The following is a 21,125-nucleotide window of genomic DNA, read 5'->3' as shown; positions in this document are numbered from 1 at the left end:
TAAACACATCCACCCCAACCCAACCCTAATCTCTCCCCCCAGCCCTACCTCAAGCACCCCGACGGCGGCTTGCGACGGCGCGGACGTGGCGACCTGGCAAGGCGAATCCGGCGACGGGTGGAGTGCGCGGGCCTGGCAGGGCGGCAGCCGGCTTGCGTCGCCGCACGAGGGACGCGGCATCCCAGCAAGGCGCTCGGCCGGCAGAGGCACGGATCCGGCAGATATCTGATGGGTTTAGATCCATGCCCATGCCCGCGGGTAAATCCGTATCCACGCCCGTCGGGTTTGCTACCCGTCGGTCTTTCCAACCGGTACCAAAGGTGGTCTAAGACACCGGATAATAAATCCGGTTTCCTAGACCGAGGCTAAAGGTCTCGGTTCCCTGATTCCCTAGTACTGGTTGGAAAACCGAGACCTAACCTGGTTTCCAACCAGTACTAAAGGCCCGTTTTCTGGTAGTGACAGTAGTAAAAATTCGATATGTTTTTAATACACGCCAGCTGGTATCAAAATCAAACGCACAATACATGATTGAACAAAGTAGAATTAAACAATAACACATGTACATTCCGGAACAAGAAATAAGAGTGAAACTATTCCGTCGGATCACGGTCCTCCTCGCACGACGGCACGTTATCATCCATGTCCGGCGCGGAGGCGTTGCCGGCGATGGTGAGCGGCCAGCAGTAGTAAACCTTCGTGACACTGTCCGTCTTGTTGTACACCGAGTAGAGCCCGACGGTGAAGGTCCCGTTCAGCTTCAGCATCGCGTTGTTGTAGATGGTGCCGTTGCCGCCGTTGTACAGCTCGTCGAAGGAGGAAGCGATCGTGGTATAGTTTTTGGCAGTCACATCAGATGCCGTTTGCAGCATAGAATCTGGTGCCACGATTATGTCCTTCTTCAGACTGAACTTGAAGATAGCCTGCTTACTATTCGTACCGTTGTTGTTGTTCACAAGGAAGATGAGGCCTCGGATGTCGGTGTAGTAGAAGCGGGCGCGGCCGCTGGGGTTGTTGGCCTGGATGCTGAAGGTGAGATCGACCGTCGCGTTCGCCGTCGCGTTCGCCGGCGTCTTTTGCTTCACAGTTATGATGCAGCCGGTGACCGAGAGATAGAGGTGCTCGGGCCGGAAGACCACGGTGACAGCGTGGGCGACGGTGATGACGATGAGCACCGTCACGGCGGAGGCTACGGCCACGCGCGTCGCGTTCAGCCCCCGCCGGAACGCCGATTTCCGGCCCACGGCGTCGGCCGCCGCCGCCATGGCCGGGTAACTAAGCGCTAGCTAATTTCTTGCTTGATTTTGCTCTGCTAGCTGTGACGCCTGTTCCGCGCTTCCAAAGGCATCATATACATATATAGCGAGCACAAATGAATGCTGGGTAGTAGCACAAGCCTGCAGGGATAGAGCTTAGGGATCGAAAGTTTGGTAGGTGGAGGGAAAAGAAAGGTGAGCGAGAATATCAGCTTTAACTTTGAAGGAAATTAAATAAATTAAAATACCAGGACTTGAGGAGGAAAAGATTATTCCAAAGCTTAAAGTGGTTATAATGGCGTTACCTAGTGGTTCGATCTGCTAAAGTGATGTCTCCTAGCTAGGAATGAGGTTCCAAAACCCTATAAGCAGCAAGAGATGGAAACACTACCGGACTCCGTGTGTTTGACGTGTGCCAGAGGTTATGTATATTGACTGCTGTTGAAAAACACTATCCTAAAGTGATGCCAGACTGCTGTTGAGAACAAAGTTCTGGACAGATTTTATATGTATGTATGTATGTATGTATGTATGTATGTATGTATAGCCCGAGCAGATTTTGTTAATTTTCACCGCAATCCATAATTCCATATGCATAAATACTGGGTGTGTTGGTTAGATTCTTTTTGGGGTAGGATATGCTTATCCGGGTTGAGTGATGAGCATATTTATTTATTGACGTGCTCGTCAAGTGCTAAAATTTTAGTTGGAATTTCACGAGCTTTGTTCTATGTCGGTCTTCTCGTCGCGATCAGGATTACTATTTGCCAATAATATATAAAACAGAACTGCTCATCAAAAGATGCACCATTTATAATTTTGTCCAAATTTCAAGAAATAATAACTGTTTGCATATGCTTGTCATGTAGGGGTGCGCGTGCATGCAATTATATGACCGCCATTCCTAAAAAAAAAGCTTCACACCTTCACTAGATGTTTGGATGCAATTATCGTCTCTCCCGGCCGTCTTCGCCGCACCCGGCCGGCCGGAGCTCCTCCAGGCTTAGCCACAAGTAATTAACCACCCAAAAACGCCAAATCTCCCTTTCCAATTCACTGTCCACTTGAAATTACGGTGATGGACAGATCGTCAACCAATTGGCGAGGAGGAAGTCTCCTTATAATATATGAGAATAGATAGATGATGGAGAGAAAAAAAGAGGGCATCATACTTTGTTCTTTAGTACTTCCTCCGTTCTAAATTATTAGTCCTTTTAGCTTTTATAGATATATCATTTTTCCTATGCATCTAGACATAATATATAACTATATACATAGCAAAAACTACGCATATAGAAAAGCCAAAACGGCTAATAATTTGGGACGAGGGAGTAAAAAAAAATTAGCATCTCCTAATAACTTGTCAAGAAAAAAAAGTTAGCATCTCCTAATAACTTGTCAAGAAAGAAGAACCTGGTGAGTCACATGTTCTTCACTTTCGAGCTGGTCACATTTTCACTTTGGAGCTGCTGGTGGTCACATCGATCGCATCTATCTACAGCTCAGTCTACTGCGTGCGTTCCTGCTTTAAATCACTCACTCGCAGCTTTATTTGTCGCACTTGATGAAAAAAAGCAAACCTACGCATACACGCGATGCTCTTCTCGTCTTGTTTTGTTTTTGCTGGAAGAACAATTTCATACTGCATGCTCTTCCTCTTCGATATATCCAAAGTTATAAATAGCAGGCTATAGCTTCCGCTATAAACCGCTATAGCTTATAGAAAGGACAGCTCCGCCGCTAAACGTCTTAGCCGGCGATTTAAAATATTGGATATATCATCCAAAAAAATTGAGATGAACTACTAGTAGTAGCAGTAGTCATTACATATTATAAATACAAGCCTTGTGTCGTCGCTAGCTAGCTAGCTATTACAAGTCAGTTAGCTGTCTATCTCGAAGCCAACAAGATGTTCGAGAATGTCATCTGCGACCAATCCACTCGGCAGTTCGTCTCCAACCTCACCTCCACGTACGTGAACGAGAGCAATGAGGCGTCCATGGTGGCGGCCTCCGTGATCATGTTCGTCCTGGCCGGGGTCTTCTTCAACCTCAACCTCTTCAGCGGCATCTCCGACGTGAGCGCCATCCTGGACCCCAAGGTCCGCATCGTCCTCTCCTCGGCGCTCTCCCTGCTACTCCCCGTCATGTCCTACCTCTTCTCCGAGGCCAAGAACGCCGGCGCCACCGCCCGCTCCACCGCCACCGGCGGCAAGCGCGCAACGGACCTCACGCTGCAGGCCCTGGTCATCCTCGCGTGGATGCTGCTGGTGGAGCTCCTCCGCAAGAAGGTGGACGAGATCCGCATGAAGGGCATCTCCAGCAGCCTCCAGCGCGCCGGCCGCGTCGCCTGGCTCGGCAGCCTCGTCTTCTTCAACGTCCGCAGCGCCGGACGCAAGATCATCTTCGGCGTCCTCTGGATCATCTCCGCCACCACCGTGCTCCAGCGCATCGCCTTCACCGAGTTCGGCAAACGCTCCTACGCCCACGGCAAGAACGCCCGCCTCGTCGCCTCCTACATGGCCTGGATCCTCGGCCCCGGCGGACAACCCGGCGCCGCCGCCGCCCAGAACGCCGCCGCGACATCACAAGCCGGCGCGCCGGCGGAGGAGCACGCCGGTGTTCCCGTCGTCGTGCACCACCACCACGACGGCGACCACGACGTGGAGCGTGCTGCTGCTGCTCAGCGGCGGATGCCTGATGAGCAGCTGCTCAAGACGTGCCGGTACATCGTGGTCGGAGAAGACCAGCTGGTGAAGGAGGCGACGGCGGACGGCTACGACCTGAACGTCGGCAAGAACGGTGTCGTGGCCGCCCCCGGCTTCGTCACCGTCGGCGATGTCTGGAGCCTCGCCGAGAGTGACCCGACCTTAGCCAATTGGGATCAAGACCAACGCCTGAGGAGGCTCTGCCTCTCCTTCGCCCTCTTCAAGCTGCTCCGCCGCCGGTTCGAGCAGCACGAGCCGCTGACCGAGGAGGAAGCCGCCCACGGCCGGGAGCTCATCCTCAAGGGCCTCTACTACACCAAGGTCAACAAGGTGGACGGCCATGGAGGCACGGCGGCGACGGACTCGGCGGCGGTGTTCCAGGTGATCAACGACGACGTCAACTTCCTCTCCGAGTACTACCACTCCGTGGTCCCCGTCATCTTCGCGAGCCCCTTCTTCCTGCTCGCCAACTACCTCCTCCTCCCCGTGGTCGTGCTCGGGCTCTGCCTCATGGTCGTCTTCCTCTGCGGCAACGGCGACCTCCGCTATGCCATGGCCAGCATCCACGACGACAACTACACTCTCAACACCGGCATCAGCAACCTCACCCTCTGCCTCCTCAAGGAGGTCGCCAAGAACCCCCCCAACTCCTTCTTCGCCCTGCTCGACCTCTCCATCACCCTCCTCCTGTTCGTCATCTTCGTCTACGAGTCCGTGTGGGAGCTCGCCGTCTTCCTCCTCTCCAACTGGTTCATGGTCGCGCTCGTCTGCGACTACACGGGGCGGCCGGCGTGGCGGGGGAAGCCCGGCTTCCGGTGGGCCTTCCGCCAGGTCCGGTGGCTGCGCAGCAGGATGAGCCACGGCGAGCTCACCATCAAGCAGTTCTCCGTGCTCAACCTGCGCTGGCCGCCGGCGTTCCCGCTGCCGTCCACGCTCTCCCTGCTGGTCCGGGCCAGGACCGTCCCGGCCTGCGTCAAGGACGCCATCATGGAGTACCTCGTCGAGCATGGCGGCGGCCGCGCCGCCCCCATCTCCATCGGCAAGCCCGTGCTGGCCGACAAGGTCGAAGAAGCCGGCGGCGGCAACCCGTTCTCGGATCTCGGATGGGCGTTCCCGTTCAAGAGCACGAGCATCGCCGAGATCATCCTCACCTGGCACATCGCCACCACCATGTTCGGGGACAAGTTCCTGTCGTCTCCGTCTCCGGCGGCGGCCTCGGCGAGCAGCATCGTGGCGACGAGGCTGTCGAGGTACTGCGCGTACCTGGTGATGTTCCACCCGGAGCTGCTGCCGGACAACCCGGACAAGACGGAGGACGTGGTGGAGCGGATGAAGAAGGAGCTCAAGGAGGGCCTCGGCTGCCTCGAGTTCTTCTTCTTCCGGAAGGCGGCCCGGGTAGAGAGGATCATGAAGCTCAGAGGGGAGGGGACCTGGACGGAGAAGAAGGTGGTGAAGAATGGCGTGACGCTGGGCGCCTCGCTGCAGGAGAAGGCGGTGGCGGCGGCGGGTCATCCGGAGAGGGTGTGGAGGATGCTGGCCGACGTGTGGACGGAGCTCATTGTGTACCTGGCGCCGTCGACCGACGAGGAGCGCATGAAGGGGCACGAGGATGCTCTGATGCAGGGCGGCGAGTTCATCACCGTGCTCTGGGCGCTCACCACGCACACCGGCATATCCCGGCAGCCCATGCCGGGTGCCGGTCAGGGCGGAGATGGCGATCGCGCTGGCCGGGCCGCAGCTTCACCTGGATCCGGCCATTGAGCTAGTCGCTTGCATATTATATCACTGCTGCTTGCTTGCTCATTGAGTTTGTATTGCGTGTTCTGTGTATTTGTTGTTTACCTCCCTTTTGATTCATTCTTCTGAGTAGTGTCAGGATTTTTATGCGTGTACAGGCTTTCATGAGTGCCAGAGTGTACGTTCTGAGTACGCTCTGAAGTATTACGGAAGAAATCGATATGGATTTTGTAATTCAGCAGAAATCCTGTTTGAATTTTATACTACATATGTTTTGATTTAGCATTAGTATATATCACTACGGGAAACGGTTTATATGCCAAGTGCACGAGCTTTTGCCGAGTGCAAAATTTAAAGCACTCGACAAACATGCCATTTACTGGGTGCATGGACGAAAACACTCGGCAAACCTCCTCTATGCCGAGTGCTACACTCTAGACACTCGTCAAATCCTCCGTTACCGTTATTTGGCCATCCCCCTACTTTTTTTTTTGCCGAGAGCCAACTCAGCACTCGGCAAAACTTTGCGGAGTGCCCGAGAAATAGCACTCGGCAAAGACCTCTTTGCGGTCACTTTGGTTGCCGTATCTTGTTTGCTGAGTGTAATAGGGCCCGAGTGGTAGGGCACTCGGCGAACCTCCTGTTTATGGACAACTATATGTTAATAAAGAGTTACTTTATAGACAAAGGGAAAGGGCGCTGCTTCCTTCCTACCTATACGCATCATTCTTTTTTTTTTGGGGGAACAACTATACGCATCATTCAGACTCAATCATTTGTTCAAACTAGGATTTGGCGTATCTCGTACAGTGGGAGACGAAACTTTGCGCGAACTTAATTTAATTTCCTATAAATATGTACTTCCGTTAAGCACTTTAAATCTTACAGCATGTTTGTGTAGCACGTGGGCTTTATTTTTCAAGCAAACTGTTATATAGCTATGTGATTGATATGATGAGTCATCGTATTGTCTAGAGCCTTTTACCACTCTTTTTCAAACATGCATTCATTGACATGATGGTGTGATAATTAATAGTGCCCGTATGCATTGGATGATGCAAAAGGTTGGGATCCATTATTTTTTGAAGAAAATGTTCTTAAGCTAGATGAGCATACACTGCTACAAAATTCATTTTCCGAGACGGTTGGAATGGGTTTTCCGAGGCGGGCAACCACAACCACCCCAGACCCATCGTCACGGTAAATGCCATATTTACCGAGGCGGTTCGGTGTCCGCCTCGGTTAATCAAATAAAAAAATAAAAAAATGAGCCCGAGTCCGCTGAGCCTATCACAGGCCTGCCAAGCCCGAGCCCAAGCCCCGCCGCCACTGCACACCACCGCCACCGCCAGATCCCGCCTCCCTGGCCGTGCCGGCGTCCTGCCGCCGCCGGATCCGGCCTCAAGCAGTGCGGATCCGGAGGAGGCCGGGCGCCGCGAAGGAAGGGAGGAAGCCGGGTGCATGGAGGCTGCATGTGCCGTGAGGGGAAGGGAGGGGGCGTCTTGGGCGCGCTTGCGCCGTACGCCGCCGGGAACCGGCGTTGGGGCCTGCCGCCGCCGTCTTGGGCGCGCCATGCAGCAGATCCGCCGCCCGGGAGGGAGGAGCCGCCGCCCCGGAGTCCCGCCGCCGCCGCCATGGAAGTCCGGGCGGAGGGCTCTAATGCAGCAGGGAGCCGACGGTCAGATGGCTGAACAGGGCGCCACGGCTGGGGCTCTCCACCACCTCCACCTCGGTTCGTGCCGTGGTAGCGCGTCGCCGCCGGCGCGTCCCCAGGCGGAGTCCTAGGACCAGAGCAGAGCAGGGAGTCAGAGGGAAAGAGCTAGAGAGGAGGAAGGGGCGTCGCTGGCGGCTTACCGGGTGAGAAGAGGGAGGAGAGGAATGATGGTTAGAAACCCTAAGTCTTATATATATATGTGTGTGTGTGCGCGCTTGCAACTGGGTTTTTTGGGCCTGCGGGCTGGGCTTGATTTATCGAGACGGTTGAATTATAATATCCGCCTTGGTTAATATATTTACCGAGGCGGTTACGTTAGGATGATCATCTCGGTTAATCAATATTAACCGAGGCGGGCATTTTAAGGGAAACCGCCTCGGTGAATCGATTTTGCAAGGCGGTTATTGTAACCACTTCGGTTAATAAAAAAATGTCCGCCTCGGTTAATGCCGAGCGTTAACCGAAGCGGTTAAAAAGCGTGCCTGCCTTCGAGCCCATTTTAAAGCATCTCGGTTAATCAGATTTTATAGTAGCGATATTCAGGAGCATAACTCCACCTTTTGAAGTAGAGTTGTAAAATACAAGACACAACAATCTAGTATTTTCATCTTCGAAGATCAAGCAAATTAGCACATTAGTATATGATGATATAAATCCAATAAAAGGCAATGCACGCGCGATGAATTTCTCTCATATATATAAACGTTGAGAACAAATAACGGATATGCACTTGATATAAGCACAAGCTGATAATATGTTGGGGTTGGATCTCGAACAAATGAGAGATGAGATAGAAAGAGAAAAAGAGCAAGCCAAATGAACAATTGGGCATATGGCTAAAAGTCCTTTCCTCCAAGCCTTAGGGCTCTATTTATATTTATAGAGTGACTATTTATATTTATTCCATTGATGATATCAACTATTATAAATAGATCCCTAGGCTTTACAAAGAAGACCCTGAAAGTTGTAAATAAATCCCTAGAGATATTATTTGGCCTCTTTTATGCTCAAGGGGATTTATTTAATATCTCTAGGGATGAGGCGCATCCCCAACATAATAGATGTCAAATATTTACCATATAAATTGAATTTCTGTTTATTCAAAATAAAGGGCCCGGGCACGATTAGACATGGTTAGCTAATCATGTGCTGCCCTGCAGTCCAAGCACGGCACTATTAAAAAAAACGCGGCCGGAGGGGTAAACGGACCCCACCATTTTTCATTAAGAGAAAGCAACACAGCTTCTCCCGGCCACGGAAAAATCCCCGAACCCTGGCCCATGCCCGTGAGGGCCAAGTCTTACGGTAAGCATAGCGAGGGGATTTTTTTTACCCACGGACGGAAATTCGTCCCAACTGAGATTCGAACTCGCGACCATATGGGGACGACCATACCTTTAACTCCTCTAACCAACTGGAATAGAGGAGCTTTGGTAAGCACGGCACTATGACTGCGTGGTCATGCCGTTACGGCACGATGGCACGGTCGGCCCACACATGTCGTGCTGAACCAAGCCCAATGTCGGAGGTGGCACAGGCCGGCTGCAGCAGGGGCAGCTGCGGTGGCAACGGTGAGGCGCCCGGGGATGAGGCCCGCAGCGATGGTGAGGCGCGCAGGGAGGAGGCAGCAGCAACAGTAGTAAGGGGCACGGGGCAGCCGATGGTGAGGCGCGTGGGGAGGAGGGTGACAGCATCACAGCAAGGGGTGCGGAGAGGCTGGTGGTGGCAACAGCGAGTAACGCAGGGAAGCCATCTAGCGTGCGAGAGAAAAGAGCGAGAGAAAGGTTGTGGCTTAATCGTGCCAGGGCTAATCTATCTGTCTAATGGAAGATAAAAAGTCACCGCATCGAACAGCCCAACAATAGCCCAGCAGCTGCCGTTTGAGGCCCACCCAAAGCCGGGGGACTCCCACTTCTGGTCCGGATTATTGATGAAAATCAAGTATTTGTTTCTAGCAAGAGGAAGGTTCAGAGTCCTGGATGGAAACCAAACTAGATTTTGGGAAGATCTTTGGACAGGTGGCAAGCCGTTCATGGTAAGATATCTTACTCTATACAATATTGTCAAGAAGAAACATGCATATGTTTCAGTGGTAGAAGTGCTAAGCACTACCCCTCTGAACATATCATTTAGACTTGCCATAGTTGGAGACAAACTAAGTGAATGGCTGGACCTGGTTGGAAAAGTGCTGCTGGATAGATAAGAGAGAGAAAAGATGAACTCATTTGGTCTATGAACAAAGATGTCTTTTCAGCTAACTCAATGTACAAAGATCTTATGGAAACTGATACCCTTCCTGACTTCTGTACCTCCTGGAAGCCCAAGCTTCCTTTAAAAATTATAGTATTCTTATGGTACTTAAAAAAAAGGAGTAATACTTAAAAATGGGCAAGTGAAGGGGGTACAAATAGGTCAACAACTCCGAGAAGCGATGTCTCCAACAGCCAGAAAAAGCACAGTAGTACCGGACGGACAAACACTCTATTTTGGGAGTATCGGATCATCCAGTACCACCCTTTTGCCACATAGACGTTGGCCCAATGCCGTCGAAATCATCCAGTGTATAGATGGCCAAATGGGCCAGTACAACACGATCCAATCCTAACACTTACAGGCACGACATCACAAGGCACAATTGGTTAGTCATGCCGTGCCGTGCTAGCATTGCATGCCGGGCCTCAATCCTAGGCCCGGCATGACTAAGGATTTTAGTTGTGCCATGCCAGCCCATCGGCGCGGATGACCCATAGGGTTAGTGACCACCTGGGCACTATAAGCAAAGCAAGAACTTGGTCAGATCAGAAAATCATGCTAAGTTCAAATTTTTTCAACAGAACACACAGAGCTGCAGCTGGCACGCATATTTTCAAAGTTTGAGCTGGTGCAATGTGGTTGCCTAATTAAAAACCTATCTAGGTGAAACTCACACCTCGTGACAAATCCTAGATAGGAAAAAAGAGTACAGCCTAACTTAATCAAAGGTTCATTATTACATAGTTCAAGTGTTCCAAGTTACAACAAGTAAATAATCCGTTACACATTCTAACCTTCAAGATACAGATCATCAAAAGCGGCTTCAAGTTCCTTGTCCTCCATAGAATGTTGTGCTCTTGCATCACCAGCCTCCCAATCCTTGATGCAGGAGAGCATCTCCACCATTTCTGGTGCAAGTAGGCGGTGGCGCTCCTCGATGATCCTGCCAGTAAGACTAAATGCAGGTTTTGAAGATATGGTAGACACAGGCACAGACAAAACATCTTTAGCTAAGATTGAAAGCACTGGATAGGTGGGTTTATGCTCATGCCACCAATTCAAGACGTTGAAATCATCATCGAACTGGTTGACAGTGTCACTGTTCAAGTAGGAAGATAGTTCAGAAGCAATACCAAGAGCAACAACACCTGTTACTACTTGCAACGATGCACTGGCAGAAGTTCTTCTAGACAGAGGGGATGGAGTGGATGAAGAGTTACCAAAACTGAATGAACCAGCACCATTAGCACCAAAAATCTTACCCCCGAACAGTTTTTCTTACCAGAACTCACTGGTTGTGAAGGCCTCTGCATTCTCACTACACCAAACTTCTCATCATATTTTTTAAACATGTTGGAAAGTTTAGCTCTTACCTCAATTAAATAAGGAGAGTAATCAGTACCAGTGGTTAGATAATAGAACTTCAGCTTTGTTAAAACCCCTTACCTTAGCTCTAGGATCCATGATGAATGCAATTGAGTAAAGTATAGGCATGTCCCTCCAATACTTAAGAAATTTATCTTTCATAGGAGCAACCATAGATCTAAGCAAGTTATCATTTTCATATTTGTTTAGGTGTGCAGCTATCTCAATTATGTGATGCAATATTAATGGACATGTAGGATCATATACAACAGACAATGCACATGTCGAATCTTAGAAAAACTCATGAAATGTCAAGATGCGTTCAGCAACATACCAGAGTCACTCTTTCAATAGCATTCGCTCACCTGATCCCCTAAGGTAGTGAGTTCGGATAAACACACTAAAGCTCACCTTATGAGAGACAAGATGCTTAAGCATGAAGTAGGTAGAGTTCCACCTCACATCCATGTCTAAAGCAAATTTTCTTGGACGCTCATTTACAACAATGCAATAGCTTTTGTATGCTGCAATGTGATGGTTAGAAGAATTCAAGAAAGAGATTGATGCTCTAAATGATTCCAGGTAAGCAGATATCCTCTTCAAGCCAGACTTTACAATAGGATAATTATATGGCAAGCACATCTCTGATGCAAGAACAGAGTACTCACATAACCAGAAATTTTAGGAGATAAAATACTCATAGTAGTAGTATTAGCAGATGCATTGTCCAAAGTAACATATACTACTTTTTTAGTTAAACCAAATTCTTCCAACACAACAAGTAGACGCTCAGTAATGTTTTCACCACTGTAGGAGACATCAATGAGCCTGAGCCCTAAGATCCGCTTCTTTAATTGAATCACTACTAACAAAATAAGCAACCACACTAAGGTAGTCTTTCTTAGCATTACTAGACCAAATGTCAGATGTGAAAGCAACAGAGGAAGCAGCGGCTAAAGTCTCAATAATTTCACTATGATGATCAGCATAGTACTTGACAAGATCTCTAGTGGTAGTTAGCCGTTAGACAGTAGAAAACCGAGGGTTATGTGCAACTTTAATGTACTCTTCAAATGCTTCAAAATCACCAAAACCTAGAGGAAGATCAAGTCTAGCAATCAAATGACAAAGTTGCTTACGTGCAACCTCGGGATTGTAATCCTGGTGACCTACACTACCGTCTGAGTTGAATTGGATCAAGGACTGAGATAAACAAGACTTTTGAGTCCTAATAGAGCATGATTTAATATGCCGCTTGAGAGTTCCAGTGCCAAAAGTAGATAGAGCAACGTAGAACTTACAACAATGAAGACACTTTGCTTGGAATCGGATTCTCTTACCATTCACCACCTTGTGTAGATCTTCTCGTACTCATCCCAGACGCCAGAGGTGCATGGCCGTTTCCTCTTGGCGCCAGTGCTCCCGATGTTGGGCTCGGCACCAGCACCAGCAGCATCTCCATCAGCAGCAAGATTGATAGGTGCAACGGCATTGCGGCCTAGTAGCTACTCATGCCCCGCGAGCAAGTCTTATTCATCATCTCCGCCCACCCCCCCCCCCAATCATCCGATTCTCATCATTGATGGAGTGGTCGTCATCCTCCATCACCAGCGTCCAGTTCCTCAATGGCACTGAGGAGAAATCAAGAAGAAAATGTGAACAATCAGAAAGATATCAACAAAGAAAAGAAAGAAAGAAGAAGAAAGAGGAGGAAGACAAACATACCTACGAGTCCAGAGCACCAGAGTCCCCAACGAGGTTGAAGAAGTGCAAGTCAGGAGCACCAGAGTTGCCGGTGAGCTCGAAACGGGGCCCACGATTCTGGTTCCAGCACTCTAGTTCCTCAACGGGCTAGGGTTAGGGTGTAGTAGGCCAGCGGCGACGGAGGACCGCCGGCCGAACAAGGAGAAAACGTGGTGCTCTAGCTCTAGAAGAGGACACTATGTAAGAAAGGGTTATACGAGACACGTCTTAACTCGCATAGGAGACGTGTTTTATTTGCGTCTCCGATGTGAAGTCATAGGAGATGCAGTTAACCGTGTCTCCTATAGTAACCAGATAGGAGACGCAGGTGAAACGCGTCTCCAAAGTGAGTGAACAAGTGTATCTCATACCAGATATTGGAGACGCGTCTAACCGCGTCTCCTATATTTTTTATACAACGTCTCCACTAAATAGTGTCACAGACGCGGAACAACAACCCGCGTCGCCACTAACAGCTCATATTGGAGATGCGTGTCTGAATCCGCGTCATCTAAAATGGAGCTCGTAGGAGAGCGTGATATATCGCGTCTCCTAACTTTGTCATTCCCCGTCTCATGTTTTAGATATAGGAGACGTGGCTTGTATACCAATGTCTCCTTTATAGGCTCATATGGAAGACTCTGTTTGTAAATACGCGTCTCCTTTATGTGTTATTATAGGAGATGTTGCTTTTGTCAACGTGTCTTCTTTTATGCCTGTTATAGGAGACGCTGTTTGTTACCATTCCGCGCCTCCTATGGCCATTGCATCTGTGTCATAGATTTTGCACACACACATACAAATTCCCAGCTTAGTGACAAATAGGCTCAAACATTACAGGCAGAAGATTAAGCATTCAACATTCAGATATGACAAGTTCAAGATTCAACATGCAGTGACAAGATCAACATTCCACAAGTTACAAGACCATCAACATTTTCACAAGAACCTATTTTGCAGTGTTATCAGTTCATCTAAGACCATGAGAACAATACATCTAAGCGTGATTAGGCGCTGGATTATTGCATTGGAACTCTCCCTTCTTCGAGATCACCTGGTCCATGATGAAGGAGGATAACTTTTCTCAAACGGCATGCAAATCATCATCGCTGAGGGGGGTTGGCAGCACTTCAAACTCTTGATTTGGAAGAACAAAATCAGCAGGAAAATAGCAACTTGCAGAGATAAAATAGCCATCATAGAGTATATTTGACCACCATTAAGCCTCTCAAAGCCAAAAAGGAAAAGGAGCAATCCAAACTGATGCAACCCTCTAACTATTTGCTCAAAAAGCAGCAGAATTCAAAAAACTAATCTCCAACAGGCCAACATGCCAACATAATATAGCTATCATGTCAGTCATACCATTTCTAAGAATAACCATCCATATTTCAGTTCTAAGGCATGGAAAATAGGAGCCATCACTTGGGAGATATACCTCAGGGTCATCGGCCATACTTAGTAATTCCATTGCTTTGACCATGTGATGGATGACATAGAAGCCACATACATTGCCGGGAGATTGCTGGTGGTACTGCAAAAAAGGAATAAATAGACCAAAAAATAGTGAAGAAACAAACTACACAGCTTCATTACCAGCTTCCACAGCAATGTACCATACCTGGAACTTTATGACATGTTCCAAGCTACGGCTACAGTCCATCTTCTTCAGTGTGAAGTATGAAATAAAAGCCCTACAAGAACACAGTCACACATCCATGGAACGTTGTTAGTTAACTTGTTCACTGCCAACAGTCATGGAACTATATAGAGATTATTTTGGGAATTAGTTGAAGGTTATGAAAGAACTCACTCATTAATGACCTCTTTCAACACACTATAATCATGAGCCTTGGACCTTTCTAAATCAAAGTACAAGGCCTTGTTCCACTTTGGAATGATAACCACTAAAATCCAGTGGCCACCTGTGTTATGCGCAAACATGATAAGTTTCTTCCTATCAAATTTTTGCAAGGCCTTTCCCAAATACTCCAGATCTATCTTGATTCATGGTACTCATGCTCATCAGCTCTGGATCAAGGAAGCCCACGGGCACGGACTTTTCCCTTGTTTCCACAATCATGGACCTAGTTAAGAAAAAATTAGTGCCAAGACAACAAATGAACTAATAATGCACATTTATGAAGCTGTATCCAACAAATGATTAGTGAGAATCATATTAGAGTAACTTACAGCGTGAAGCAGCAGAGTAAAGACACATCCAGCCCATCGAGATTGAAGAGGTCATTTAAGTCATTAAAACACAGAAGGAAATACTCATTGTTATCTGGTTGCTGAAAATGGTTACACTTGTACTGGACCACTACATCTATGTGTTTTGCCACACAGCCTTTCATGTAGTACTTATGGAGTGCCTTGGTTGCAGGTCCGACGCTCTCAAGTTGAGCAGCTGTCAACATTGGCTGTCCATATCTGTAACGTGGGTTGGCCTTAGTCCATGCCGATGCTATAACTTCTGCTTAGGCTGCTTCTTATTCTCAGGCATTTTCTTATTCTCTACCCTACTGTTGGCAGCAACCTTCTTTCCTGCACTAGCTGCATTTCCTGCTGCACTCTTGGCTGCTGCAGTGTTGGGAGCACTCTTGGCAGCCACATTCTTGTCTGCACTAGCTGCATTTTCTGCTGCACCCTTGGTTGCAGCATTGTTGGGAGCACTCTTGGCAGCAACCTTTTTGTCTGCACTAGCTGCCCTAGTCTTGGGAGCACTCTTGGTTACAGCAGCAATCAGAGCAGTCTTGGGAGCACCAGCAGGTTCATCAGGTTCCTTTGAAGGCACAATGGTCTTGGCTGCATCTGATGCACTCTTTGTGTTTTCCTTGGCCACAGTTTGTGAAGAAACTTGCTTTGACCTAAGCACAATATCACGCCTATGCGTAAGACAGCTTCTCCAAGAGTCGAGATCTCATCATTAGGAGGGAATGGAAGCACAATATCAAGCCACTCGGCTACAAGCTCCACTTTGACCACTGCACATTCTACATTAATCGGAACTGTATGTAGCTCAAATTGTCTTCGATAAACCGTGCGCCATGCAACCTTAGCTCGGTGACCACCAACACTATGCATTAGGTCACATGGTGTGGGCTCACTCAAGCCACTTATAGTATCATGGTCCTGACCTGAGTCCATTCGCTTTGGAATTTCATCTTCATCTTCATTTCCATCTTCATCTTCATTTCCATCTTCATCTTCATTGTCTAAAGGACCACCATTGTGTTGTTTAGCTAAAGCCTCAGAGGAGGACGCACAGCTGCTCCTCCGTCCGAGTGCGGGGCTTGTGTTCCTGGAAAGTGGCACAATCTGCAAACCTTGTGATGCAAGCATGGATAGGATGTCCTAGGTCAGCTCAGCCCTGAGTTCTTTCTTCATTATCTCCTTCATTGTCTGCAAATCTACTGAGCTAATTTTTCTTCGCTTCCTGTACATATCCGAGTGCCCAGGACATGCTTCTTTCCGGTCATTGTAGCTGGAGACACCCCGCACGCTTCCAGGTTGCTCGGGGCCCAAGCATTGAGTAAACACATCATTCTCCCTGATCCAAGTGAGACCTAAAAATTCTGCATTTGCTTGCTTTTCTTTGATTTGTTCTGAAAGTCTCTTAGTTGCCTCGGTTTTCCACTCAATAGTAGTAACACCTTCTGATATCACCAGCTTACCCCTTGCTCGCAGCCAATTCCTAGTCTGACCGTTAGGGTACTCCTCATATGGATTGGGGATACCTAGAGCAGCCAACTTTCTGTCCTCTTCATCCCATTGTGCTTTCATCCCTTCATAACCACACGGACCCATGCAGTGCTCGTGCTTGTACTGTTCTCGAAGCAACTTGTATCTTTGACTCTCTTTTCTGGCTTCTTCAAATTCTGTCATCTGGACAAACTCTTTCCAGTCTTCCGGTTTGATATATGGGTGCTTTTGAAATAGAGTCAGTCCTTTCTTGATAAATTGTGTCTTAAGCTTGCTTTTGTGGGTTCTCCATGCCTTGGCTGTTGACTTCATGGCCTGCCTAAACCCAAATGGCTTCATCTCTGGTGGGAACTCCAAAAAAGGTTGCACACATTTATTGAACAAAAACCACTTCTGTTTGTCACTTAGGGATTTGAAACTTGGCATAATTAGAGATAGCCTCTGTATTGCAATGAGACCAGCCAACGTCCGTAACCTCAACTTCTAGTTCCTTTCTGTTGGCATCCCCCCTCGATCAATTCCATTTACTAAAATCATGTCCTTTGGCCATTTTGTTGATGTCCTAGCTCTCTTCTGTCGACCCAAGTCCCATCACACGGCAAATCTTCTTCATTGCTGTTGCTACCATCTGCTTCTTCTTCCTCTGTTTCAGCACCATCTTCGCCAGAATTTGTCCATTCATCGGATGAGGCATGTTAATTACATTCAGGAAATTAAATTAGACCAGCAACATAATATTAAGAAGCTCCAGTAACTTATGTAGATTTGGACCAGCAACATAATATTAGACCAGCAACATACCATTTTGACAAGTAGAGGTTTGCAGATTTGGCGGTCGATGCAGAAATTGTTCAACTTCAACAACAACGAAGCACATAGAATGTGTACATGCAAGAAGACCATAAGGTATCAGTGCCACAGCCAAAAAAAACTATAAAGTCTACTAATCAAGGGTCCAAACAATGGTAGGTGCTAAGCTTGCATGCATCGAGGGAGCCATCAAACCGAGATTACAGGGTATCCGCAGTGACTGAATACCACAAGCCTGCTCTGTTGGATTTTCGTCGACCCCAAATAAAGACTTATGCATTCAGCACCCACCACATAAAGTAACTGAACTTGAACAGACATAAGTTAACAGACACTGAACTTGAACAGACTTATGCAATTTTTTGTGATCATGTGAAACTATATTGTGATCATGTGACAAACCAAATAGACACCACATAAAGTAACTACATTGTGAAACCACATAAAGTAATTGAATTACTCTAGTAATCTGAAACTTGAACAGACAAACCAAACTTATGCATTCAAGACCCACCACATAAAGTAACTTGAACAGACACCACATAAAGTAACTGAATTACTCTGCTAATCAGAAACTATATTGTGATCATGTGATACTTTCATTGTACAAACCAAATGAAGTGCTACCACCACACAAGCATACTGAATATGTGGAATGCTAATCACAGATTCTGAGTTCATATGCAAATAGAAGCTAAGGTTTTAGGATCATTTTTCTAAGATTTCTGTATTACTAATGACAATCACTAGTGTTCTCAGTTCAACATGCAGTATTCTTACTTCGACATAGAGAGGGACATAGTCGCCAGCGTCCCACAAGTCTAAACCCTAATACTCAGTCTAAACCCTAGGCTACTGGCCTAACCAACAGCAAGAGACTACTGGCCTAATCATCAGTGTAAACCCTAGACTACTGGCCTAACCAACAGCAAGATACCTGGCCTAACCCTAGACTAGCAGAGAGAGAAGGGACGACGGTGCCATGGCCACTGACCTGTATCAGCAGCTTGATGAAGTAGTTGGTGGCCGGCTATTCTACGCTGCCGCCATGGACACTGCGAGGATAGCTTCAGCCATGGAGCTTGGCCATGGACCTCCACCCGCGAGCTCCACTCCGTACGATAGCCTCCGCCCATGAGTTGCCCTGCGGCGGCGGCGCGGTGCTTGGATCATGGACGCCTGCGCCTGCGAGTGGAGATGGAGCACTCCGACCGGATCTGGTGGGCGGAGGGGCGCAGCGGGGGGGGGGGGACGAGCGCGGCGCAGCGGGAGGGGAGGAGGAGTGCGGCGCGGCGGGGAGAGAGGGGAGGATGAGTGGGTCGTGCGAGAGAGAAGGGTTGGTTATACTGCGTCTTGGGCCTTTTGGGCCCAAAACTCATCGGAGACGCGGGTCACTCTAAACGCGTCTCTATGCCGAAAACACAATGCAAAAAAAAAATTGTACGGCACGGCAACCCGCGACCTTGCACACAGGAACAATAGTACTATACCATTGCACTACTCAAGAAATTCTGTTATAAAGCCACACCGTATGTTTTTTACTAAACTTGCCACATTTACTTGTTAGGGAGAGGTGGAACCCTAGGAGGCGTGCGAGAAGTTCTTGGGCCTTTTGTCTCGAAGGCCCAAATCACATGGGAGACGCGAGTCGTTATAATCGTGTCTCCTATTACTGATTTACAATGAAAAAATTTGTGCGCGAGTTCAGAATCGAGCCCACGACCTGGCACACTGAAACGAACAGCCATACCATTGCACTACTCAAGAATTTCAGTTCTAAAGCCACACCTTTTATTTTTGTACTAAACTTACTCTCCGCTCCCACATCGCAATCTCCTCCCTCTTCTTCCCCTTCCACTGGCGGCGGCGCTTCTCCTCCCCTTCCAATGACCGGCGGCGCACGGTGGAGATGGCGCACGGCGGCCGTTCTGTGGCGTCTCGGGCACAACCACGAGATGCCCATGGCCGCTGGTGTGCCAGCGGCACTGTGCATAAGACTGAGACGAAGCACGGCGCTCCGTCCATGGTGGGCCGGCGACTCCACCACGCTTCCCCCTCATGGGGCAGCGGCTACAATGGCGAGGCTTCGGCAACTGGGCACGCGCGCTCGGTTCCAGCCATGGAGGGCCATGGATTCCAGCGCGCTTCCCCCTCCTCGAGCAACGGCTCTAACGGCGACGTAAAGCTAGCCATGGCGGCTCCAACCGGAGGCCCGAGCTCCTGCAGCAGAGGACGCCCCGAGCTCTCATCGACTTGACCCAAGATGACGACAAGGGAAAGGGGAAGAAGCCGGTTCCAGCCATGGAGGGCCCCAAGATGCACACTCCGCAGGGATACTGGAAGAAGCAGGTTTTGCTCTCGATCTCTGCCTTTTCTTTCTTGGATTAGATGCCTGTGTGATGGCTATAGATCTCTTGCGAGATGTTTTTTTTCTTTATTCACTGTTGTGCTTACTTGGCGCATAATTTTCTAATGTGCTACTAAATTCTATTCACTTTGAAGTACTGAAACAAGAGTCCACACTTGCAAAGGCCAGAGAATTACAATTTCTTCACTTTGATGGAAGAATAACAGTTTAGCACAGGTATAGGAAAGCTCAAAGTATGTGGTTTGACTTTGTTTTTTCTGCAGATATATTACTAGAAAAATAGTAAAACTGTGTTTGTAGTGCATGGTTAAATGGCTGATAGAAAAATGTGGAGCATCTGCACATCATGTTGTTAACATATGAGGTTACGAACTACTATATCTATTCTCATCTGGAAACTTTGATTATCCTATAATCTGTTCTTGCCCATGTGCATGGATCTTCATCTGCCAACAGAAAGCTTCTTGTAAGTGCCAACAGAAAGTGGCTTCATCTGAATACACTTTGTTCTTATACTAGTGCTTTTGCTCCTAGTGACTTCTCTTATCTGCATACCTGAATATCTGGATACACAGGAAGTGTAGTGGTAGCCTTGAACTGGGTCACCTTTATTTGTCTATTATTCAGCAGCTCATTATTTAATTGTCTATCATTCAGCAGATCAAATATAATTGTAAGGACTTGAAATGGGTCACCTTTATTTTTTTAGAACTTTATACATGCAAGATGCAGTTCTGAATTGACTTGAACTGGGTCACCTTTATTTTAAAATTTTCTTAGTTTACATCATACTCCCACTTATAGACAATCCCTTCTGAATTTGACATGTAGGCAATCCCTTCGGAGCATGCTCAGAAAATCGAGGCCCTGCACAACAAGTTACAAACACAAGTCAGCAAGATCAATGGACTAGTCGAAGAGCTTGCAAAGGCACAAGCACAGAAGAAGGCGATTGAACAAGCGCTGAAGAAAGAACAACTCAAGATATCCAAGAATTGGCAGGTGGAAACGCGAATGGTTGCCGTGACTGTGACTGCACCAACAGAGCCAAGGAATGGAGGCTCACTTCATGCAGGACTTGTCGGTGCATTGGTTATGTGCCTAGATGATGTACTGCTTATGTACCTGAATGATGCACTGTGACATCTCTTTTGGTTTGTAAATAAGTAGGTTAATGATGTACTGGTTATCTCCTATTTTCATGCACCTATCTGTGTAAATATGCCTGAATGATATGTGCCTATTTGTCTCCTATTATGTACCTGAATGATATGTAATCTGAGTATATATATGCCTATCTGAATGATATGTATAATCTGAGTATATATGACTGATGATATGACATATATAAGTGTTCAGAGCAGAACAAATGGGAGACGCGAGTCAACAAATCCGCGTCTCCTATGTCTCATAGGAGACGCGGGTCAACAAATCTGCGTCTCCTATATATGGACAACAATTTCAGTT

General features: G+C 47.9%; 2 protein-coding genes across 2 annotated transcripts; both read left to right on the top strand.

Moving 5' to 3' along the window:
* Positions 1 to 1,747: 1,747 nt before the first annotated feature.
* On the top strand, positions 1,748 to 5,982 carry LOC120699535. The gene has a single exon (XM_039983540.1). The coding sequence runs from the start codon at positions 3,166 to 3,168 to the stop codon at positions 5,722 to 5,724; it is 2,559 nt and encodes an 852-aa protein (XP_039839474.1). The 5' UTR covers positions 1,748 to 3,165; the 3' UTR covers positions 5,725 to 5,982.
* A 13,184-nt stretch (positions 5,983 to 19,166) lies between these two features.
* On the top strand, positions 19,167 to 20,919 carry LOC120701527. The gene is made up of 2 exons (XM_039985537.1): positions 19,167 to 19,639; positions 20,490 to 20,919. Exons 1-2 carry the CDS (start codon positions 19,592 to 19,594, stop codon positions 20,799 to 20,801), a joined length of 360 nt encoding a protein of 119 aa, XP_039841471.1. The 5' UTR covers positions 19,167 to 19,591; the 3' UTR covers positions 20,802 to 20,919.
* Positions 20,920 to 21,125: the final 206 nt, after the last annotated feature.

The sequence above is a fragment of the Panicum virgatum genome, chromosome 3K (genome assembly GCF_016808335.1).
Source record: "Panicum virgatum strain AP13 chromosome 3K, P.virgatum_v5, whole genome shotgun sequence".
Classification (NCBI taxonomy): Eukaryota; Viridiplantae; Streptophyta; class Magnoliopsida; order Poales; family Poaceae; genus Panicum; species Panicum virgatum.
The sequence above is the reverse complement of the archived record's forward strand: the minus strand, read 5'-3'. Positions and strand labels throughout refer to the sequence as shown.